Source organism: Bufo bufo, chromosome 3, assembly GCF_905171765.1.
Source record: "Bufo bufo chromosome 3, aBufBuf1.1, whole genome shotgun sequence".
In the NCBI taxonomy this organism is placed as follows: domain Eukaryota; kingdom Metazoa; phylum Chordata; class Amphibia; order Anura; family Bufonidae; genus Bufo; species Bufo bufo.
The window spans coordinates 628,264,455-628,289,968 of NC_053391.1; the positions used below are offsets into that span (position 1 = coordinate 628,264,455).

The 25,514-nt window shown below is 40.7% G+C and overlaps 1 protein-coding gene and 1 long non-coding RNA gene across 2 annotated transcripts in view; one reads left to right on the forward strand and one right to left on the reverse strand.

The window, feature by feature from the left end:
* RXFP2 (relaxin family peptide receptor 2) overlaps positions 1 to 25,237 on the reverse strand; it is a 557,968-nt gene extending 532,731 nt beyond the window's left edge. The window contains exon 1 of the mRNA XM_040426154.1: positions 25,021 to 25,237. Coding sequence (XP_040282088.1) covers positions 25,021 to 25,105 — 85 coding nt within the window. The 5' untranslated portion in view covers positions 25,106 to 25,237. The remainder of the gene's footprint in view (positions 1 to 25,020) is intronic.
* On the forward strand, positions 11,337 to 16,862 carry LOC120996308. The gene is made up of 3 exons (XR_005777755.1): positions 11,337 to 11,349; positions 12,160 to 12,162; positions 16,698 to 16,862. It is a non-coding gene; the product is annotated as an uncharacterized LOC120996308 (long non-coding RNA).
* Positions 25,238 to 25,514: the final 277 nt, after the last annotated feature.

The following is a 25,514-nucleotide window of genomic DNA, read 5'->3' on the forward strand; positions in this document are numbered from 1 at the left end:
AGTTTCACGTATTGCGCCAAAATAATTGCATCATTAGTGCCAATTAGCGCAATCGCGAATATATTGGAGCACTCTAACTGCATATAAAGCCATTTTAATGTTCTGCCATTTTCTCCAATCTCAGGAAACTTCTAGCGGCTTGGAAAATGTAGCAAAAGTGACCCACGCCTGTACTTTGCGCGCATTATGCAAATATTACATTGTCGATTTTTCACAATCAATTAAATAATCTCGAATTTGCGAATATATGACGAATATTCGGAAAATATCGCGAATTCGAATATAGCCCCTGCCGCTCATCACTAATAATAACAGTCCACAGTTAGGGCTCAGACAGCTCAGGGTCAGTATTGAGGCCAGGTAGAGGTCATGTCACCTAGCCAAGGGTCAAATCCAGAAAACAGGCAGATGTAGGTACACAAATGGACCGGTGTAGGAAGAACTCAATTTTGCAAGACACTAATGGACTAGAAGCTATTGCTTAGGCACCTTCCCATAGGGGAAGGTTTCTTAAGTACCCCTGGGTGGCTGGCCATAGGCTGGGGAAGATTAACATACAGTACAGGCAGTGAGATGCACTGCAGGCAAGAAATAGGTCACAAACTGCAGTGGTGGTTTAGCCCACTGCCGGAGGATGTGAGCGGCTAAGCAGGTGAGCAATGCCCGCCATGGAGATCGGAGAGGCATCAGTCACAAGAACACGTTACAGTAATATAACGAATTATGCTAAAGTGACCATTAGGGATGAGCGAATCGACTTCGGATGAAACATCCGAAGTCGATTCGCATAGAACTTTGTTCCAATACTGTACGGAGCAGCAGCTCTGTGCAGTCTTAGAATGTATTGGCTCTGATGAGCCGAAGTTACTGCTTTGAAGTCGATTCGCTCATCCCTAGTGACCATCCTGGTGCAGCTGGTGTCAAAATAATGCTGCCTTATCTGTAAGGCTACTTTCACACTGGCATTTTGGCTTTCCGTCTGTGAGATCCGTTTCAGGGCTCTCACAAGCGGTCCAAAACGGATCAGTTTTGCCCTAATGCATTCTGAATGGATAAGGATCCGCTCAGAATGCATGTTTGGCTCCGTTCTGTCTCCATTCCGCTTTGGAGGAGGGCACCAAAACGTTGCTTTCAGCGCTTCGGTGTCCGTCTGACGGAACTAAGCCAAACGGATCCGTCCTGACACACAATGTAAGTCAATGGGGACGGATCCGTTTTCACTGACACAATATGGAACAATAGAAAACGGATCCGTCCCCCATTGACTTTCAATGGTGTTCAAGACGGATCGGTTTTGGCTATGTTAAAGATAATACAAACAGATGCGTTCTGAACGGATGCAGGCGGTTGTATTATCTCAACGGATGCGTTTGTGCAGATCCATGACGGTTCCGCACCAAACGGCAGTGTGAAAGCAGCCTAATAAGTTAAAGGAAGAAGGACTCTAAAATACTCAGTGAAGTATAATTTGTTTACCTATAGAATGCTGCAAAGTTTCAGTCCCTCCACCATTTTTAAGTTTCAATTTCTTAGCTATCTGGAAATATACCATGCGTTACAAACTCATTTGCACTCTCTAGATACAGACATAGCTATCTCTACTTTCTGTCTCAGAGGTATTTTAAAATCCCATTGTCCACACTAACTGGTATCTACATTCTCACCGGTAAATTACTAACGCCTGATATTCTACCTGATAACTGGACTGACGTTCTGGAATCACATCTTTATATTTCTCTGCTGTGAATTCTTCATCAATCCTATGTCAACTCCTTAATTTCTTTAGATTACCCTCCCCAAATTATTTTGTACAATTTAGAATATCTAAAGGAGATTTTTGACACTTAATACTTTCTTGAAAGCTCATACCATCATTCCGATAAGAGATCATTTTATCTTTATCTTTCTAGCTTAATATGCCAATACCCATGGACCCAAAAAATATGTATATTTGGCATATTAGACGAGGAATTATGGTTACATCACACCAACATATTTTTTTTTTTTAAACTTTCTTTCTAGCCAGAAAAACAATAGCATTATATTGAATGAATTAATTTCTCCCAACACTCAGAATGTGGCTCCATCTAGCTGCTGTAAACTCTATCACATGGATCAGCAACCTCCGGCACTTCAGCTGTTGTGAAACTACAATACCCAGCATGCTCCATTCATTTTTAGGAGAGTTCTTAAAAGAGCCGAGCAAGTATGCATGCTGGGAGTTGTAGTGCCGGAGGTTGCCTACCCCTGCTCTATCATAATGCATGAAAAAGTTGTACACCAAAGCTAAAGTTGTCTGCTTAAATATTCCAAAGTTTCAAGTATCCCCTCTAACAGGAAACTCTTCTAATGGATCCTAAAGTACAACCTCAATCTATAAGTTCTTCCTCCCGTGGCATGTTCTACTATGCAGTAAAAACAGTGAAGGTTCAATACACCCAGTAATGAAGGTCTCCTTCATGGATATGTTTTGGTTCTTTATACTTTTTCTCTCTCTTTATCCATTGTGTTTTTATAGAATATGTTAAATATGTTTCAAGAGGTATGTTTTGATGTATGTTTTACGTATTGTATATATACTCATGTATATCATGGCTTTGGTCTTCAAATGTCTGGTTTGGTACTCTATTTTATATAATATCTAGCTGTACCTTGAGAACCTTAAGATATGACTTGTTAAAAGTATTTGTTCAGTGCCAGATGTCAAACGAGAACAAATGAGCTATTGACGCACTGATTATTAATGACATTGATAATGTTCCCAAATAATGCAGCAAATGTAACTTAAATAAGCTTTCCGGGAATAATACTGGGTACTGCCACCATACAATGAATTGCACTGTACTTGGTAAGTTGCGAGAAGTCTGCAGTGCTCATAGGAGTGCTGCTGTCTCTTCAAGCATCTGATGTGCTGGGAATCAGAGCCCCACGGATCAGATATTGATGACCTATCCTGAGGATAGGTCATCAATATCAAACTCCTGGAAAGTTTAGGAAAACTTTGATTCACAACGAATACGATTTTTCTCGTGCTTCATGGTAATAAATCAGGTTTTCCAAATGACCGCTGCACGTGTTATAAAGTGAAGCTAAGTGTGAATGAGACAAGTGTTAGATCACCCATAATGCAGTGCAACCAATCTACAGATAGCCATCCCCTGTAATGCCACAGCCCTATAAAACCCTCATCCTGCGGGGTCTCCGTCATTGTCCTGTGAACTGAGCATAGGGAGAGATATGGCAAGTGCTCAAGCGCTAGGGACAATTGCTGAAAGTAATTAATAGAAAAATATTGGAGAGGGAGAGTGAAGGGAGAGTGCAGGGAGACTTATTCTGCGTCAGTTTTAATGTGTGTTTTATTATCACGTATTAAAGCTCCTGAAGGTACAGCATTGAAGTAATCTCTTTGTGATAGTAAGTGGCCTACTGCAGTTTTGAAATGGATTATTAATAGCAATTCAAATATTATTTCAGTATTACAGAACTATTGTTACAAATGACAGTGGAAATTCTGTGGGATGTACGTGAATTCCAAATGATGAACAACAAAGACAAAATTAAAATACGCACTAGCAGAAAAATGTGTGCATATAGTTTTATAAGGGTTTTTACATATGGCAGAATCCCTGCACAGGAACACAAATAGTCTCTACTGGTATATATCATCAACCCCCTTAGGTAATTCATGTGCCATCATATGTTACTAGTGTTGAGCGAATCAAAGCATCCAAAGTGGAATTCAATCTGGTTTAGGAAAAATTTGATTCGCAAATTTTTTTCTCCAACTGCGTCATAGGTAAGCAGTCCTGATCCAATATGATATGACTTACAGTCATTGAACTAACAATTGATAAGTCACATCACCTAAAAATGAGGAGCTATCAAATGTGTTTTCTCTGATTAACCCGTAACTGTTAAATGTCATTGTTTCAATGTATTTTAACTAGAATACTTCAGATGGATTCTTCAGAGGATTCCTTCCTTTTGAACCCAGGATTTATTTTACGTTTATTAATTTACTTTGAATAGTCAATTTTGGACATTATTGCTACCAGTCTATACATTATGTACTTTGTTGCTCCAATTATGTTATTTATTCCCCGCCAGGGTATTATCTTGATCTTTATGTTTATTTTGTTTAGATAACCTTACTGTTAAACATGGTCATATACACTTGGTAATTAGATTTTTCTCTTCAACATGGCTAGTGTCTGATGAAGGCCTGCGAGCCGAAACACATGATTACTGCAGTGTACCTAATAAAATCTACTATCAATTGAAGAACCATACGTGCTACCGTATATACACTGCTCAAAAAAATTAATGGAACACTTTAACAACACAATGTAACTCCAAGTCAATCACACTTCTGTGAAATCAAACTGTCCACTTAGGAAGCAACACTGAGTGACAATCAATTTCACATGCTGTTGGGAAAATGGGATAGACAACAGGTGGAAATTATAGGCAATTAGCAAGACATCCCCAATAAAGGAGTGGTTCTGCAGGTGGTGACCACAGACCACTTCTCAGTTCCTATGCTTACTGGCTGATGTTTTGGTCACTTTTGAATGCTGACGGTGCTTTCACTCTAGTGGTAGCATGAGACGTAGTCTACAACCCACACAAGTGGCTCAGGTAGTGCAGCTTATCCAGGATGGCACATCAATGCGAGCTGTGGCAAGAAGGTTTGCTGTGTCTGTCAGCGTAGTGTCGAGAGCATGGAGGCGCTACCAGGAGACAGGCCAGTACATCAGGAGACGTGGAGGAGGCCGTAGGAGGGCAACAACCCAGCAGCAGGACCGCTACCTCCGCCTTTGTGCAAGGAGGAACAGGAGGAGCACTGCCAGAGCCCTGCAAAATGACCTCCAGCAGGCCACAAATGTGCATGTGTCTGCTCAAACGGTCAGAAACAGACTCCATGAGGGTGATATGAGGGCCCGACGTCCACAGGTGGGGGTTGTGCTTACAGCCCAACACCGTGCAGGTCGTTTGGCATTTGCCAGAGAACACCAAGATTTGCAAATTCACCACTGGCGCCCTGTGCTCTTCACAGATGAAAGCAGGTTCACACTGAGCACATGTGACAGACGTGACAGAGTCTGGAGATGCCGTGGAGAACGTTCTGCTGCCTGCAACATCCTCCAGCATGACCGGTTTGGCATTGGGTCAGTAATGGTGTGGGGTGGCATTTCTTTGGAGGGCCGCACAGCCCTCCATGTGCTTGCCAGAGGTAGCCTGACTGCCATTAGGTACCGAGATGAGATCCTCAGACCCCTTGTGAGACCATATGCTGGTGCGGTTGGCCCTGGGTTCTTCCTAATGCAAGACAATGCTAGACCTCATGTGGCTGAAGTGTGTCAGAAGTTCCTGCAAGACGAAGGCATTGATGCTATGGACTGGCCCGCCCGTTCCCCAGACCTGAATCCAATTGAGCACATCTGGGACATCATGTCTCGCTCTATCCACCAACGTCACGTTGCACCATAGACTGTCCAGGAGTTGGCAGATGCTTTAGTCCAGGTCTGGGAGGAGATCCCACAGGAGACCGTCCGCCACCTCATCAGGAGCATGCACAGGAGTTGTAGGGAGGTCATACAGGCACGTGGAGGCCACACACACTACTGAGCCTCATTTTGACTTGTTTTAAGGACATTACATCAAAGTTGGATCAGCCTGTAGTGTGTTTTTCCACTTTAATTTTGAGTGTGACTCCAAATCCAGACCTCCATGGGTTGAAAAATTTGATTTCCATTTTTTAATTTTTGTGTGATTTTTGTTGTCAGCACATTCAACTATGTAAAGAACAAAGTATTTCAGAAGAATATTTAATTAATTCAGATCTAGGATGTGCTATTTTTGTGTTCCCTTTATTTTTTGGAGCAGTGTATATATACAGTATATTTATATATATATATATATATATATATATATATATATATACTGGGTTACAACCTTACTTGCAGCACCCATAAGCAGTGTGTGACAAAGACTTTATCTTTTATGTCTACTTTATATTGCCATCATTTTATTAAATGTCATTTTATTTTTAGGATGTTAGAAGGCTTAGCATTTTAGCAGCCATTCTTAATATTTTTTTTCCAAAACCCATTTTTTAAGGACCAATTCAGTTCTGAAGTCACTTTGCGAGGCTTACATAGAAACCACCCATAAATTACCCCATTTTTGAAACTACACCCCTCAGGTTATACAAACTTTGTTAACCCTTTAGGTGATTCACAAGAATTAAAGGAAAATGGAGATTACATTTAAAAATGTTCCTTTTTTGGCAGATTTTCCATTTTAATCCATTTTTTTCTGTAACACATCAAAGGTAAACAGCCAAACAGAACTCAATATCTATTACCATGATTCTGAATTTTAAAGAAACTTCCCATATGTGGTGGTAAACTTTTGTAAGGGCACACGGCAGGGCGCAGAAGAAAAGGAGCGCTGTATAGTTTTTGGAAGCCAGATTTAGCTGGACTGGTTTTAGACACCATGTCCCATTTAAAGCCCCCCTGATGCACCCCTACAGTAGAAACTCTCAAAAAGTGACCCCATTTTGGAAACTACGGGATAAGGTGACAGTTTTATTGGTATTATTTTGGGGTACATATTATTTTTGATGGCTGTAAAATATGTTTTTTGTGAGGCAAGATAACAAGAAAAGGCTGTTCTGGCACAGTTTTCATTGACTGCGGGCCCCAGGTGTTTCCTTCAGCATGACGTAATAATAAGTCAAATTGCGACAAGTCACCTGCCGCTATGACGTACTATTATGTCATGTGTATCTATTACACCTTGTTTCTGAAATTGGGGTGAATAAGTAGTGTAATTTAACTGTTATTGGTGTTTCCCCCTTGTTTAATAGATAAGCAGATCTTTTACGCATTGCTTCTCAAATTGGGAAGAATAATCCGTTTTTATTGTTATTGGGTTGTCCCGTTGTTTAACCACTTAAGGACCACAGGTTTATACCCCCCTAGTGACCAGGCCCTTTTTTACAAATCAGCACTTCACAACTTTAACGGTTTATTGTTCAGTCATGCAACTTGGCACCCAAATGAATTTTACCTCCTTTTCTTCTCACAAATACAGCTTTCTTTTGGTGGTATTTGATTGCTGCTGAGATTTTTCATTTTTCTGATATTAATCAAAATAGACCGCAATTTTCAAAAAAAATTTGTATTTTTAACTTTTTCTGGTAAAATTGTTCAAATATAAATACATTTCTATACAAGTTTGTGTCAGAACTTATTGTGCTACATGTCTTTGATAAAAAAAGAAAATCCAATAAGTGTATATTTATTGGTTTGCGCAAAAGTTATAGCGTTTACAAACTATGGTACAAAAATGTGAATTTCCGCATTTTGAAGCAGCTCTGACTTTCTGAGCACCTGTCATGTTTCTTGAGGTGCTGGAATGCCAGGATAGTATAAATACCCCCCAAATGACCCCATTTTAGAAAGAAAACACCCCAAAGTATTCGCGGAGGGGCATGGTGAGTTTAAGTATGATTTAATTTTTTTTCACAAGTTAGCGAAAAATGACACTTTCTGAGGAAAAAAAATAATAATAAAGTTTCAATTTCTGCTAACTTCTGGCAAAAAAAATAAAAAATCTCCCACGGACTCACTATGCCCCTCAGTGAATACCCTGGGGTGTCTACTTTCCGAAATGGGGTCATTTGTGGGGTGTGTTTACTGTTATGGCATTTTGGGCGGGGCTAAATTGTGAGCAACCCTGTAAAGACTAAAGGTACTCGTTGAACTTTCGGCCCCTTTACGCACCTAGGCTGCAAAAAGTGTCACACATGTGGTATCGCCGTACTCAGAAGAAGTATGGCAATGTGTTTTGGAGTGTATTTTTACATGCTGGGTAAGAGAAATATCTCTGTAAATTGACAACTTTGTATAATTTTTTTTTAAAAGTTGTCATTTACAGAGATATTTCTCCCACACAGTATGGGTATATGTAAAAATACACCCCAAAACACATTGCCCTACTTCTCCTGAGTACGGCAATACCACATGTGTGACACTTTTTTGCAGCCTAGGTGCACAAAGGGGCCCAAATTCCAATGAGTACCTTTTAGGATTTCACAGGGCATTTTTACGCATTTGGATTCCAAACTACTTCTCACGCTTTAGGGCCCCTAAAATGCCAGGGCAGTATAAATACCCCACAAGTGACCCCATTTTGGAAAGAAGACACCCCAAGGTATTCCGTGAGGGGCATGGCGAGTTCATAGAAGATTATTTTTTTGGGCACAAGTTAGCGGAAATTGATTTTTATTTTTTATTTTTTCTTACAAAGTCTCATATTCCACTAACTTGTGACAAAAAATTAAATTTTACATGAACTCACCATACCCCTCACGGAATACCTTGGGGTGTCTTCTTTCTAAAATGGGGTCACTTGTGGGGTATTTATACTGCCCTGGCATTTTTGGCGCCCTACAGCGTGAGAAGTGCCCTGTGAAATCCTAAAAGTACTCATTGGAATTTGGGCCCATTTGCGCACCTAGGCTGCAAAAAAGTGTCACACATGTGGTATCGCCGTACTCAGAAGAAGTAGGGCAATGTGTTTTGGGGTGTATTTTTACATATACCCATACTGTGTGTGAGAAATATCTCTGTAAATGACAACTTTTTCAATTTTTTTATACAAAGTTGTCAATTTACAGAGATATTTCTCTCACCCAGCATGGGTATATGTAAAAATACACCCCAAAATACATTGCCCTACTTCTACTGAGTACGGTGATACCACATGTGTGACACTTATTTGCAGCCTAGGTGAGCAAAGGCGCCCAAATTCCAATGAGTACTTTTTGGATTTCACAGGGCATTTTTCCGCATTTGGATACCAAACTACATCTCACGCTTTAGGGCCCCTAAAATGCCAGGGCAATACCCCACAAGTGACCCCATTTTAGAAAGAATACACCCCAAGGTATTCCGTGAGGGATATGGTGAGTTCATGTAAAATTTATTTTTTGTCACAAGTTAGTGGAATATGAGACTTTGTAAGAAAACAAATAAAAATAAATCAATTTCCGCTAACTCGTGCCAAAAAAAACAAATCTTCTATGAACTCGCCATGCCCCTCACAGAATACCTTGGGGTGTCTTCTTTACAAAATGGGGTCACTTGTGGGGTATTTATACTGCCCTGGGATTTTAGGGGCCCTAAAGCGTGAGAAGTAGTTTGGAATCCAAATGCGTAAAAATGCCCTGTGAAATCCTAAAAGTACTCTTCAGCGGAATACCCCTTTTTTGACATTTTGGGCTAACTAAATTTAGGGGGTATTCCTCTGAGACTACCCAGGAAAAAGAGCACACCTGCCTAGTAAAAAGGAGTGCTTGCAAAGTAAAGCTGCGATCGCTAATAAAGATCCAGAAAGTTCAAAAGTGATCTTTATAGCGCCGCAGCGATTTTACTGTGTTTTTGCAGTGATCAGAAAAAAATTATTTCTGTCACTGCGGTGGGGCGGACTGAACACAAGTGTGGGCACAAGATCAGGCCTGATCGGGCGAACACTGCGTTTTTTGTAGAGCCTAAGGTGACCCTAATGTACTGATATAGATCTGATTGCGATCAGTCTTGATCACTTACAGATACTATATAGTACTAGTGTTGATTAGCGACAGCGATGACGCTAATCAGTGACTAATCAGTGACTGCGGTGCGGTGGGCTGGGCGCTAACTACCTAACAAGTAGCTAACTAACTGGCGGTGATATGGGACCCTTACAGTGGGGTGATCAATGACAGGGGGTGATCAGGGAGTCTATATGGAGTGATCAGGGGTTAATAAGGGGTTAATAAGTGACAGGGGGGGTGTAATGTGTGTGTGGTGCTTGGTGCTACTTACAGAGCTGCCTGTGTCCTCTGGTGGTCGATCCAAGCAAAAGGGACCACCAGAGGAGCAGGTAGCAGGTATATCAGATGCTATTTACAAAATAGCGTCTGATATACCTATTTGATTGGTTATTTTAAAAATCTACAGCCTGCCAGCCAATAATCAGCGCTGGCAGGCTGTAGTTCAACTTGTGAACTGCGCAATCTTGTGAACGCGCGTTCACAGGAAATCTCAGGTCTCACGAGATGACGCCAATAGGCGTCACTGAGACCTGAGAGCGCTGCCGTCCAGGCGCCTGTCGGCGTTACCGTGACGGCAAGCGGTTAAAGAAGAACTTCCGCAAAAAAATATATTCTTTGACCTGTTAGAAAGGTACATGATGTAATCTGTACCGAATGTAATGTTCTCATCAGTGACTGTATTTGTGAGCTATCCTCTGTCTTCTAATTTTTAGATGTGTGATACTGACACAGGACAGGAAGTCAGTCACTTTTCTTTTCATTCCTATTAGATTGACATGGAGGCTCCCATAGGAATACATAGAGAAACTGTTGGAAAGTCTGATTGCTGGTCACATGACACAGCCGAGAAGAAGAAAGGAGGGGATAACTCATAAATAGCTCTTTAATAGATAACTCTTTAATACATACGCAGATCTATTATGCCTTGATTCTGAAATTGGGGTGAATATGTTGTGTAATTTAAATGTTATTGGGGTGTCCCCATTGTTTAATAGATAAGCAGATATATGGTATTATGCCTTCATTCTCAAATTGGAGTAAATAACTAGAGTAATTCAACTGCTATTAGGGTGTCCCCCTTGTTTTATAGATACACAGATCTATTATGCCTTGATTTTTAAATTGGGAAGACTAAGTAGTGTAATTTAACTGTTATTAGGGTGTCCACCTTGTTTTATATATAAGTAATTCCATTAGGCCTTGATTCTTAAGTTAGGGTGAATAAGCTGTCTGTTTTTATTGTTATTGTGGTGTCCCCCTTGTTTCATAGATAAACAATTTTATTAGGTCTTGATTCTCAAATTGGCTTGGAGGGCAATGAGGAAGACCAGGCAGATGACCCCTGACAGACCGTGGCAGTATGCAGTGAAGATGGAGGCAGGGAGTCCCTCCGAATCCCTTGCACAAATTGCCAGATGCATGCTGAGTTGCTTGCATAGTGACAGCCATATTATCACCATTCCGCAGAGGGATGACTACTGGCTCTCCACTAGAGATGAGCGAATTTTTCAAAAGTTTGATTCGTCAGTTCACCAAATTTTTTCATAAAAATTTGCTTTGATCCGAATTAATTTGCGGTAAATTACGTTAAAAAACTGCTATTTCCGGCTGCAGAGAGCCTTTATAGTGGTTTAGAATACTGTGCCTTGCAGTAGCACGCATAGGGAGTCTGCTGTGGTAGTGAAAAATTACTGTGAGTCAGTATGACATGCAGATGGGCCAAAACTGACCAAATAACTGAAGTATCAACTCAGCCTTACAGATTAATGTTAGCGTCATGAAGAAGCGCAGTCCTTTTACACCCTTGTCAGCTGATTCCACATAGATGTCTACAAAACCTGTTCTATTAAACGCTTATACAAGTAGAGCACCCCTGACAGGGTGGAGAGGGTGTCAGCAGTAAGTTTGTGTTGACGTCACTGATTAATTTGCCTTTCCTCTGATCCGTCAGAACAATGAACCACAAAAAACAGATCCTGTCTGTGGAGCATACGCCTTCACTCAGTCAGCATTTGCTTAATAATCCATCATTATTACAGATGCTAAATAAAAACAGGAGTGGATCTAAAACAGAGATGACACGTGAATGGAATATTTGCATGTCTTCTGGTTTTTGCACCCACTCCTGCTTTTGGCTACCAAATCATAAGTCAATTCTGATGGGACCATACAGGCCTTATAGATGTTGCACAGACAGGATCCGTTGTGCGATCAAAAGAAAGGTCAAATAAATGATGAGGTCAGCCAGGACGAAAGGCAAAATAGTGGCCCAGTCATGAAGTGGGCAGGGTGGGAACAGCATGAGAAGTTCACAGAGTGGACCTATGAGTGGCAAGGTGACATAGTGTGGAGATGGCAGTAGCAGCAGCATCAGGATACCACAGATTGGCAAGGTGACATAGTGTGGAGATGGCAGTAGCAGCAGCATCAGGAGACCACAGAGTGGCAAGGTGACATAACCTCTGCTTGGCACAAGCCATCAGTTCTCTGAAAGGTGCAGAGTCCACCACTTGGAAAGGGATGGACTGCAGCACCAGCAACTTGGACAGAAGCACGTTTAGCTTCTGCGCCGTTGGATGCGTGCACGCATACTGCTGTTTCTTGGCAACTGATTCGGTGATCGATTGCTGACGGAATGACTGACAAGGAGTAGGAGCAGGAGCATCTGGACCAGCAGAAGATGGGAATGACAGACAGCTCCCTTCGGCTGAGGTGGTGGAGCCTTTACTGGCTGAAACCAGGTGCGTGCCACTGGGTGATGCAGCGGTAGTTGTGACATGCTGGACCACCACATCGAAGCCACGGTTCTCAAAGGCCACTTTATGGTGATGCTGCATATGTTAACGCAGGGCCATGGTGCCAACATTGGCACCCTGGCCACGCTTCACCTTCTGCCCACATATTATACATATGGCCATGTTCACCTCTTCCAGCGGCTTAACAAAAAACTGACACACCGCTGAGTAGGTCATTTTCCCCCAACAGTCCGCACTGACTGCTACCGCCGCTGCCTCCGTGAACCCCTGCACCACTACTTCCCGGGCAGGTAGGCTTCTGCAAAGCGGGTGGTCTACCCTGTGCACGTTTGACTCCCAACCTCCTACTGCTGCCATCCTGCTGACTCCCGGCCATGCTAGCGACTTGCTGGCTCAGCCACTGCCTCACGGGCAAGCTGCCACCCTCTTCTCCTGATGATGACGAAGCCCCTTCTTCACCCGGCTCCCAAGTGCAATCGGCTTCATCATCATCGAGTAGTGTCTGCACGTCACTGATGTCATCCTCAACGGTCTCTGGGTCAGGAGCCTGACCGCTCGCAACAAAAGCTTCCACGCCACTCTCCTCATCACTACTTGCCCGCCTAGCAGAGGAAACGGCGGATATCTCCTCCAGATCTTGGCTGGGCAATAGCTGCTGACTGTCCTCTAGTAGCTCTTCCTTGCTGTATAGTGGAGCTGAGCCCACAGCATATAGTACTTCTCGCGGTGAGGGAACAAAAAAGGACAAAGACAGGTTGAGGACAGGTGAGAGCACAGGGCCTGCTCCCGGGCCATTCCAACTAAGGGTTGTGTCTGACGAACCCATCGACTGTTGGCTGGGGGTTTCTGATGTCACTTGGGATGATGTGGATGACCGAGTTAACCAATCAAGAACCGCTGGGTTGCTGGTCAAGACATAACAGCTAGATGACACCAGGAGCTAGGGTCTCTCGCTGCGACTCCTGCTGCCACGCTCCCTTACTCTGCTACGACCTCTACTTGCGCCAGAAACATTTAGGCCTCTGCCACTCCTCTGTGCATGGCCTGGCACTTCTGTGCCAGACATACTTGTAGCTGAACTAAACAAATTAAATGAAAATTAGAACACCCCTAAAGACGACAAATATATTTTTCTTTTTGTACTGAAATAGGCCACTAAATGCTTTTACCACAATTAACTGCAGAAGTGAACTGAGAAGATATTTTTTTTGTTGGACTGAAATAGGTCACTATATGCTTTGACCAGAAAAAACTTAAAGAGTGAAGTGTGTATATATTTTTCTTGTAGAAATAGGCTCATATATGCATTCAACAGAAAAAACTGCCGAAGTAAACTGAGAATATATTTTTCTTGATGTACTGAAATACGACCCTATACGCTTTGACCTGAAAAAACTTAAACAGTGAAGTGTGTATATATTTTTCTTGTAGTACTGAAATGCACCCCTATACGCTTTCACTAGAAATAACTGCAACAGTGCAGTGTGTATATATTTTTCTTTTTTTACTGTTATACGCTTCTATACGCTTTCAACAGAAATAACTGCAGAAGTGAACTGAGAATGTATTTTTCTTGTTGGACTGAAATAGGCCACTATACGCTTTCACCAGAATTAACTGCAGAAATGCACTGAGAATATATTTTTCTCATTGTACTGAAATACGACCCTATATGCTTTGACCTGAAAAAACTTAGAGTGAAGTGCGTATATATTTTTCTTGTAGTACTGAAATACACCCCTATAGGCTTTCACCAGAAATGACTGCAACAGTGCAATGCGTGTATATTTTTCTTTTTTTACTGTTATACGCTTCTATACGCTTTCAATAGAAATAACTGCAAAAGTGAACTGAGAATATATTTTTCTTGTTGGACTGAAATAAGCCACTATACGCTTTCAACTAAAAATAATAGCAGAAGTAAACTGAGAATATACTTTTCTTGTTGTACTGAAATAGGCCACTATACGCTTTTACCAGAATTAACTGCAGAAATGCACCGAGAATATATTTTTCTTGTTGTACTGAAATACGACCCTAAACGCTTTGACCTGAAAAAACTTAAAGGGGTTCTGCACTTTGTTTAAACTGATGATCTATCTTCTGGATAGATTATCAGCATCTGATCAGTGGGGGTCCCGGGTGTCAGCTGTTTGAGAAGGCAGCGGCGCTCCAGCAGCGCCGCAGCCTTCTCACTGTTTACCGCTGGCCCAGTGACATCATGACTAGTATCAACTGTCCTGGGCGGGGCTAAGCTCCGTTCACTTGATCACGTCATGATTTGGGGGGGTACTATCTCTCCCTGAGGAGAGAGGGCGTTTAATCAACGTGAGGGGACTTATAGGCCATGCAGGCTCCTCTGGAATTCTGGGAAGAAAGGGATGCAAATGAGCTCTTAACAAGCTCTGCCTCTAATGCCACCAGATGTAAGGCAGCTAGTGTGCATGAGTATGGGGAGTTAGGAGGGATATCTGACAGCCTAGGGAGAATTTGGCCATCAGCTATCTAAATTGTATGGACATCAATGGGATGTGCACTAAAATGCCTAGGATGGCACAAACTCTAAATACAGCCTTGAAAATATAGTACCTATAACTGATTTATGTTTTAGAATATGCCGGTTTCTCCTAATAATATTCAGAATTATGCTGTATATGTATTATTTTTTTAATATTCTGTAATAGGGAAGCTGTAAGGTGCTCTCTTTTTCTACATTCTGTATCTTTTCCTCTTTTTCTTTCACCCTTTGTACTTTCCCTGTTTCCAAAATGTAAAGTCTTTCTCTATAATATTCACATCCTAATTTTTATCCTTTGATGAATTTTTATATACTGCATTAGAAAATAAGCATTTTCTATGACTAAACTGGTATGAAAAAAATTCTGCTAAAGAGACCAATACGATCTTGTAATGCATAGTGTTGATCACGAATATTCGAATTGCGAATTTTTATCGCGAATATCGGCACTTCGAGAATTTGCGAATATTTAGAATATAGTGATATATATTCGTAATTTTGAATATTCGAGATTTTTTTTTAATCAGTACACATGATCCCTCCCTGCTTCAAGCTTGTGGGCCAATGAGAAGGCTGCAATATCTTTGACTTTAGGAGTAGTGTTGATTGCGAATTTCCGTAATGCGGATATTCGTAATGAGAATTTTTATGGCAAATTTTTCAATTGCCGATTTCCGCAATCAAGAAAATAATGACTGGAGATAGCGAATTCTCAAATTTGGCAGCCCAAATATTTTATTAAGTTATTGTGGTGTGTTGGATCAAAATACTTTTTCTCCATTTTAACATAGTTTCAAATTTAAGACATGCCCTACTGTATTTGGATGTAATATTGATATTTTGGTCATTACTATTTATATAATTAATATATTTTCTGAGGACTTTCCCTTCTCCTTTCCAAATAACATTGACATAATCTATACACTGTGTGTAACTTCTGACACCAGCTAGAGAGATTCCAATCAGAGAAAATATGTTTTACCTGCCGGCTGGCCTTATACAAATTAGCATAACTAGTGCAGAATTTTGTCCCCATCGCTGTATTACACCAACCTTCTGAAGGAAAACACGTCGGCATACAATAAATAATTTCTCTCCAAAGCAAACTTAATTAAAGACAAATGTGTTTGTTCCTGTCACATCTCTTCCCCAAATGGCTTTGTTTGCTTCCAAACTCAAATTATGAGGAATTCAAGTGTCAAGTGATACAGGGACGCTATCAAATAAGTTATAACTGCATCTGCCAAAATGGTCTGCATCTGTGGATGCCTTCATAGTTACAGAATCTATACCTGCGACTGTATGGCATTTTGAGGGTCGCCCCTTATCTTTATGTAATTTTCGGAGGTGGTATGACAGGGAGTTTTAAATATTTTATATTCAAATATGCAACATCTTTATTACTAACAATTCCTTGTTTAGCTTTCATTAATATATTACTAGTTCATCCTTATATTGTTAGGTTAGATTATTTTTCTATTTTCTATGTCATAGGTTCTGACACTTGTCTGCTCACTTTCTTATGGTAATACTGTATGTCCATAATTACCTTATAGGCAGATTTTATCTTTTCTCGGATCATTAATGCCAATTTTTCTGCCTTAGGGTACTTTCACACTAGCGTTTTTCTTTTTTCGGCACTGAGTATCATCATAGGGGCTCAATACCGGAAAAGAACTGATCAGTTTTATCCCCATGCATTCTGAATGGAGAGAAATCCGTTCAGGATGCATCAGGATGTCTTCAGTTCAGTCACTAAACAGAGTTTTGGACGGAGCATGCTGCGGTATTATCTCTGTCGAAAATTCCGGATCAGTCGCCAGAATGCCGGATCTGGCATTAATTTACATTGAAATGTATTAGTGCCGGATCCGGAATTAAAAATACGGCAATGCCGGATACGTCCTTCTGGTCTGCCAATGCGCAGACCTCTAAAAATGTGAAAAAAATTTAATCAGATCCGTTTGTCCGTATGACAAACGGAGAGACCGATCCATTCTTGGAATGCATTTGTGAGATGGATCTGCATCCGGATCCGTCTACAAATGCTGTCCGTTTGCATGCAGATTGCCGGATGACTCTGCCGCAAGTGTGAAAGTACCCTTAGATTACAGTTCTTCTTGTATATTTTGATGTAACCTTGTTCAAATAATCTTTATTAATACTCCTAAAGGTTTCTGCATAACTGATCTGGGTCCCCTAAGACCCAGCAGCTCTTGCAGTTACCCAGGACTAAGCAATCATGTCATGGCAGGGAAGGTAATAAAACATCCCTACTTTCCTGACACACAGCTTCTTGCTACTGCAGCCCTACAACTCACCAAGGATATTCAAAAACACCTATATAGAATCATATTATGCCAACTCTCCTGACATTTTAAATCATCTAGTGGTCCATAAGTATTTAAATTAATGTCTTACTTATGGTTTGAATACTATTATTTTGCTAAGCCAGCATTTTCTTGCAAATGAATTGTCCTCATAAATTTAGGCCTCATTTGCATTTTGGTAGTCCGTTTAAAGTCCTTGAAAAATCTGTCTGTGCTTCAGCCATAAAGATGTCCATAAAGAGTCTTTTATTTTTTTTCTGTGTGTCCATTTTTTGCCCTCCGTGTGTCATCCACATTCTACAGACACTGCTCAGCTGAAAATTAATTTCCAGAGCATCTCCTCCCAATGGTCCGTGAAATACTGACACTTGTGTTTTTTCACGACCCATAGACATCAATAGATGCTTACTCTAGTTTGGGGGGTGTTTCGGAGCTGACGGATTCCCTTTAAAGGAAATGTGTTTTCAGAAAATGACCTATTGTTTAAATCACGTTTTTATGTTTAACATATTTTTAAATAATTTCTGATGATGTTATTTTTATTTTCCATGTCAATATCTACATTTAAACAAAAAACATAAAATCCTGCAGTTTTCTCACTGGCCACTAAGTCTAATAATTGGCGCCACTTCTTGGTCTGTACAGATCACTGGACTGCAGTTATCTGCTTATCTGTCATACTAATCCTGCCTGTAATGATATCACCTCTGTGTACAGATAAGACAGGATCCACCATTCACAATATATGATTGTCAGAGATTATCTATTCTTCCTTTGTACAATGACCTCTGCACAGGTCACAGAGCATGCCTAGAAAACTCTCCCGTGGAAGTTAATAGGGTCCCCTTCAGACCATTGTGTCTATGGACCACGTGGCTGCCATAAAGCAATTCTTTAAATGCTCTTTAAATGCTGTTAACAACAACTCAGGCAAGATGGCTGCCCCCATGATCAAGTTTAGGAAACAGAATACATAAATCTGCAATCAAAATAAAAACAGATTAGAAAAAAATATGTTTCACTATCTGGTTTTAACCGGCAGATAAAATATTTGATGACACATTTATTTTAAAAATACACAAAATTCATGATTGTGTGACTTTTGATAAATTTGGCTCAAATGATGCAACACAGACTCCTGCAAACATGATTTAAAAAATTCCCCTCATGATAAATGTCCCCGTTTTCTTTGCCTGTAGTCAGGGTTATACATATTGCCAGTTTTTAGACCTGGCATCAGAGCTCAGGTCCAACAGGCACTATGTCCAGATCACATAGTTCTAGTAGATATTTTTAGTTTAATAACAAGAAGATTTATTTTAATACTCTGTCCAGTGCTTGTTTGCTCCTGTGCAAGTGCACGGATTGTGCCAACAGGTTGGCATCGAGAGTTCAAGCAGACAAAATATGTGGCAAGCTTTTGTACTTTCCAATGACTGGTACTTTGTTTCAAAAAATTTGAGACCTTCTCAACCCAAAAAATATTTCTGACATACACAGTTGCCTTCAGCATCCAAATGTAAATGTTAAAGAGATTGTCTCAACAACACAGCCCGATCTCTAAAGAAAAAGGACCAGTAGTAGCTGATATAGCTGAAGGAAGATGCATCAGTCTACCTTAAAATGTGATATTACATGGCATTGATTTGAATGAATGGACAAAGATGTAAATCCACCAGAGCCAGTTTCCTAAGTGGCTAAATTTGAGGGTCCTGAGCAGTAGAACCACCTACTGTATATGATATCCATATGTCTTAAAACTGTTGTCTGAGATTTTGATATTGATGGCCTCTCCTCAGGATAGATCATCAATATAAGATCTGTGAGGGTACGACTCCTGGAACCCCTGCTGATCAGCTGCAGCCTCTTCCTAGACCAGTAACATCGAGTTCATCGGTCAAGTGGCCTACAGTAGGTGCAGCTCAGTCCCATTAAAGTGAATAGGGCTGAGCTGCAATAGCAAGCACAGTCGCTGTCCAATGGATAGAGCTGTGGATCGGCACAAACAGTAGATCGGCAGGGATCCAGGGTGTCGGACCCCTCACCAATCTGATATTGATAACCTATCCTGAAGATCATATTTGGTGTAAAAGGGTCCCAAATTATGACGTATGGCATAATTGCAGATAATTTACATCTTTTTACAGTTTCTGCGACTTTCAAAAGTGGTTGGAAAGTGGGTGGGCTTTGCAGGAGAGTTTCTTCTCCAAGAGCAAAAAGAAATCACTGATTTATTCCAGAAAGTTATAGCGTAAATCAAAGGTGAAACCTACCCCAAGCAGTGAAGATTTGATTCTCTGGCACTCGGATTTCCAGAAAATGTAACTAATTAATTTGGTGGCCTGCGCCTCCTAATGAATTAGGTACATCTTGCTCTAAAGGAATTTACATCAAGACTGGAGTATGAAGTGCCAGTGAATTTGCCCTAAAGTGTCCACGAGAAACACAAAGTTTCCTAAGGATGGTACTATGGCGAACTGCAAAGTCAGTTTGTGACATATTCTAGATAAATGCAATATTTGAGCAGATGTGAACACACTGCACTTTACTTGTATTTGCTTGTTGGATGGCCTTTATGCTGCACTGCTTTAAGTTTCTCTGGGTACTGTTAGAAATGGCTATTTACATCCATTTTGTTACCAGAAATGTGACCTACTGTAATAGCTTAGCTTTAATGGTGTGACTGTCATCTGCGCTCATTTTCACACATGGACACTGTCTACGGGTATCTGGATATCTTAGTGTAGACTAATTATGTGTTTATTGCATGAAGTAGAAAAATAATACATCTTAAAGGGGTTGTCTAATCTCAGACAATGGGGGCCGGTCATGCGCTGTGTGCTCCCATTCACTTTTATGGGGAGAGTGCTTGGTGGTCCCACCACTTTGCGGTGCTCCGTTCCCGAAATAGGTGCGGGTTCCCAGCAGCAGAACCCAAACCCATCCTAGCGATATGCCCCCATTGTCTGAGATGAGAAAATCCCTTTAAGGGACCTTTACATTACCGTTCGTAGGAACGCTTATTAGCGATAATCTGCCTGTGTAAAGGTCCCGCCCAATACCTGATGAACTAGCGAAATGCTTGTTCATTAGGCTATAGAATTGTTTGTGTAGGCACCTAAATCATTGTTTTCCAGCAGCAGATTGTATCGTCTAAACAGCCTCAACCGCCGGCAAATAATGATTCAGTATGGGGACGAGCGATGGGATTAGTGATCACTCCTCCCCATACTGTGGAGGATTAGATGTAATAGCAGTGGTCCCCTTCGCTGACAACCAGGCTATAGTCGGAAAGGAATGCATTCCCCCTGACAACTGTCTGCTAAATTGAGCAGCGCAAAAATGCCTTTAAGACATAACAGGAATAAGCAGTCTGATTTGAGAAACGTTATGCTGACAGTAAAGTCTGTAATTACAAAATGATTTTCAGAAATGGAAACTTGACTAACACTTCACAAGTCTATAAAAAAAACATTTCATTATTCAAAGAGAATCTTTTTTTTATTTTTTGCTTTAGAAGTTTCATACAGATTTCTACTGGCTGCAATGTATTGTCTCAATTAATAGAGATACAGAAATCCCAACTATGAACCAGAAGTTGTGGATTTCGAATGAACCTGGCACCGAGACGAGCTCTGCTTTCCTTAGTTTAGGGCTTTTATTTGATACCTACCAAAGTTGACATTGTGGGTACAAAGAAATGTGAGGTGGGACAAACAAGCACCTCCTTCTCGCAAATCGCAAAATGTTCTTTATTGTCCTGACAGGACACCATGCATGGCATCCAGATCTGTTTTTCACTTGTTGCCAGGAGATGCTGTGACTTACTCTTCAGTTTTTCTTCACGGTTGGTAAAAATATATGTAGAACAGATGCAATCCTGATGGAAAAACTGAAACACTAAATGCAATCACAGACAAAACTGATTCAACCTGCATACAAAACATCAGTTTTTTTACTGAACAGACCCTGACACAGTCCATAGTGAACATGTGAAAGATGCTTAAGTTCGGAGATCTGAACCATGTCCATGGACTGCAGATGTCTCCTTTACTGGTGGTTGCCTGTTGACTGGACTGATTAGGTAGCTGAAAGCTCAATGATCTATTTGTTCTTGCCTGCACATATGTGTACATGATATGTCCCTGACTACAAAGTATTGTATATTTATTGTCTTAATGTCTTTTTTACAGGTTGTTCAGATGGCAGATCACAAAGGGGGAATCTTCTCTCAAGAGGTTCCCCTTTAAGAAAGAATTTAATCACAAGCCAAGTAAGGCTACTTTCCCATCTGCGGCACAGAGATTTGTCCACCTTTTCTGGCAAAAATGGCAAGAATCCGCCGGACACACACCGCGGCACGCATGTGTTGAGGCCCTTGGGGACTGGTTGGAACTATGAACATTGGAGCCATCGAAAGCAAAGTGAGAATTGGAAGTAACTGGGCTCTATAGAGCACCATACAATGGAACTATTCTCTCCAACAGCCTGAGCTGTGGTCAGAAACTGCTCAGTGCTAACAGATTAAAACTGCAGGCCCGTGTGAAGTAACATTGTGGAGTGAACAGGAACCTGAACCAGAGCCCTGCACAGTCAGCCATTGTTATATTATGTTCAGTCACATTATGTAATGTTTAAGCAATGGTGACCCTTTGTGTAACTGTAATCTGTATACAGTGGTTGTGCAAGGTTTTAAAGTTATCCCCTATCCACATGAATATTTGAGAATGGGGGTCTCGTTCCCCCAATCTGATGAAGTGGCAGGTTAGGCATGTACCCTGCCACTCTATTCATTTTCTATGGGACTCCCAGAGATAGCCGAGTACAGGGCTCAACTATTTCCAGTGGTCCTATAGAGAATGAATGGAGCATCAGAACACATGCTCGACCTGCCACTCCATCAGATTAGCGAATATCTTCAAAATTTGGCACAACCCTTTTGAAGAGACTGTACCCACTAAGTTTTATACTAGGGGTTGTGAAGTTCTGCTCGGTCAAATTGAACTGTTTGAATGTAATCTGGTCTCCTATTGTCCACCATTCTCCCTCACCCTCCCCCGCCTACAGTGTTGCTAAAAACTCTTGCTCTTTCCAGCACAAATACATACAAATTTGGTATTTTCTCTTGTATATGAAATATGGGGTTCAAGGACCAATAGGACCTGACTGCAGAACCGATCGATATGACCCGACTGCTCTCACCACCCTTTTCCTCTTCAGATTCAGACCCTTTCATGACTTGTTAAGACTTCTGTAGGCGCTGTATTAATGCTCCATACAACCTAGAGGTCCTACGGAGCCGTGGTATAGCCACATCAACGTCAAGTCTTTCTCAAAGCAACAGATTATTTCAGTATCTCTACACACGTAAATGGAAACACAAAACTGATGGACGTTCATGTGCACATGTACATGTGTTCTACACATTAAAAACAAATGCACGTCACCCATGTATATGAACCCAAGGCCACTTCACTCAAGTTAATAACTCATTAAGAACTTCATGCTCATTGCAACAACAGTCTCTATTGACCTAAGTTTTAATAGCACAATTTGAACGTCTCTAGATGCCAGGCACATATCATTGCGCACCTTAGCTGGTAAACATGAATGTCGTAGATTTACCAGAGGGAACTGTTTTCCTTGGGTGGGTTATACACTTCACTTCAGAGGTACTTTACTAACACCCGTGAACACTAAGTAACTCCGACAAAATATCTACCATATAAATCATGAAAAAAACAGAAAGGCTATAAATAAGAGAAAAACTACTTTCTTCATAAAGAATCTGAACAAACTCTTTTAAAACCAGAAAACATTGCAAACGTAGTTAATACCAATTCCACATTGCCAGCACTTATTTATTTTACTTGTATAGCAATAATATATTCCTTTCCAGACATTATCATCACTTGCTGACCCTAGTAGAGCTCACAATCTAAGTTGCGTGTGTGTCATAGTAGTAAACCTGTACTGTACATCATAATATTTGGACTGTTTTAACAGATGCATTTTATTCATATATCTGATATTTGGGGTCCAGTGGAGTGATCAATGTGAAACGTCCTGGAATATTTGGGACTAGATCAAACTAGTGAAATCTCCCCCTGTCAGAACACATCTGCTCTCCTGCACATCTTCTGGAAAATAATTTGTACTTCTTCGCTGCTTATAGACTATTCTCTATACAAATGGCTGAGTCAAGCCGAGAACAATCTGTGAGGTGGCTGCAATGTATGTCCTGCCTTGTCACATCTGTGACAGGTCTGTGCTTAGATCCGATACCTCACTTTGGATGGATTCATCTGTTTGGAGGTCTCTTCTCAATACATCCGTATTTCATCGTCACATTTAGCGAGGAAATAAAACCTGCAGACAATACTGGGGACTGTGTCTGTTCTACCAGATTCAGGGTGATAGTGAAAAAGTCATGAAATTATAGGTCTTGGCAAGTCAACAAAACATTTACAGCCATTAAGTAAATGATTCAACAGAGTTTCATCAAGTCCAGGGTACTGCATAGAGAATGCTCAATTATTAGTCACCAACCAGTGCTACATATCAAGTACTACAAATATGTCATAGGTAAATGAAACGGATATACAGTACTATATATAATACACACATAAATAACAAAAATATATAATATACATTATCTATCTCTCTATCTATTATCTCCTATCTATCTATCTATCTATCGATCTATCTATCTATCTATCTATCTATCTATCGATCTATCTATCGATCTATCTACTATATATATGAATCATCCGTCTTTCTATCTATCTATCTATCTATCTATCTATCTATCTATCTATCTATCTATCTATCTATCTATCTATCTATTTGTATCTATCTATCTATCTATCTATCTATCTATCTATCTATCTTATTTTTATTCTATTTATATATCTAATATATATGTATGTATATATATATATATATATAAAATATTATTAATACATTCTTCATGAAAGTAATGTCTACAACACAGAACTTTCAGCAATATTGAGGGTTGTCTGTGGATATACTTTACATCATATGTCTAAGACAGGGAACATGACCAACCAATGTCTTGTTCTATGCGTCTGCATTAACGCGTAATGTCTAGCATACTCTATACAGAAGTATAAATGCACACTGTCAATACATCGAATACATATGCTCTAAAAAATAATTTTTGCATTAACCATTGAAATCATAAGATGTTATCAAATGGGACTACCACCATAACTACATAGTCCCTCTCAACAAGAAACTCTATGAAATCAATGACCAGACATGGGAATACTTATTAATACTATTAAAACCCAGACATAAAGAAATTCCAAATCCCATACACCAGGACTGATGACTTTTCCCATACATCCATATTTATGCCACATTTCCATCACTTCATTTAGCAGGAATCGAGAATGTATCTAGTTTATTTTCACATAACTTTAGCAAAGCAGAATCAGTGCAGTAGAGTTGTATTTGTCCTCTGACAAACCTCACGTTATTTGTGTTTTCTAACAGGACTGCAGGTAAACGGAGCACAGTGTGTGAAAGATGACAAATGTAGCTCTGCTACATCTGTATCGAGGTGAGTTGAATCCACAACATGTAAGAATAATAGGTGAAGGATAGAAGAGATCACCCTATTCAGTCGCTGCGCAGACATGCCCTTTAAATCAGTTGCAAATAACTGGCCACCCACACGCCGGTGTAGTCATTAAGGAATTAAAAAGTGCGTTATGCACAAAGCAAGATATAGACGAGTCCTGTAGGAATATCTTTGAGGGCAGGATGACACAGCGCAGGTCTTACCTTTAACGTGTAGAAAGACGACCAGCTGAAGGAGAAGAATCATCGTAGTCCCCATTGTCCAAGAGTAGAAAAGGCTGATAGGCATGGGCTTGTAGTTATGCTTTCTTAAGATACCTCACAAGCTACTCTGAGACAGAGGAGCCCTGTGCAAGCTTCTCACATTGCAGAGCATGCTCAGATGGCACAGCTTGTAGCTACTGAATCAGATCTCGCTTGCCAAAGTGATGTTCATCACACTGTTCTGTATATTACAGCTAGGGCTGACTTTTGTCTGCTCGATTAACTGCGACACATCGGAATCGAAGCCACTGATTGTACACAAGCGCGTTTAGCGGGGAAAAAAAAGGTTATACGTCTGCCGTTGGTAATGAGCATGTCTGCAGTTAATGCTATCATGGCAATCATGTATTATCAGCAGGAGATAAGGGACCTATGATTTGGCCTCACGTGCCACCTACCAGCTCGGGGTGGGATATAATGTAACAATATGGAAT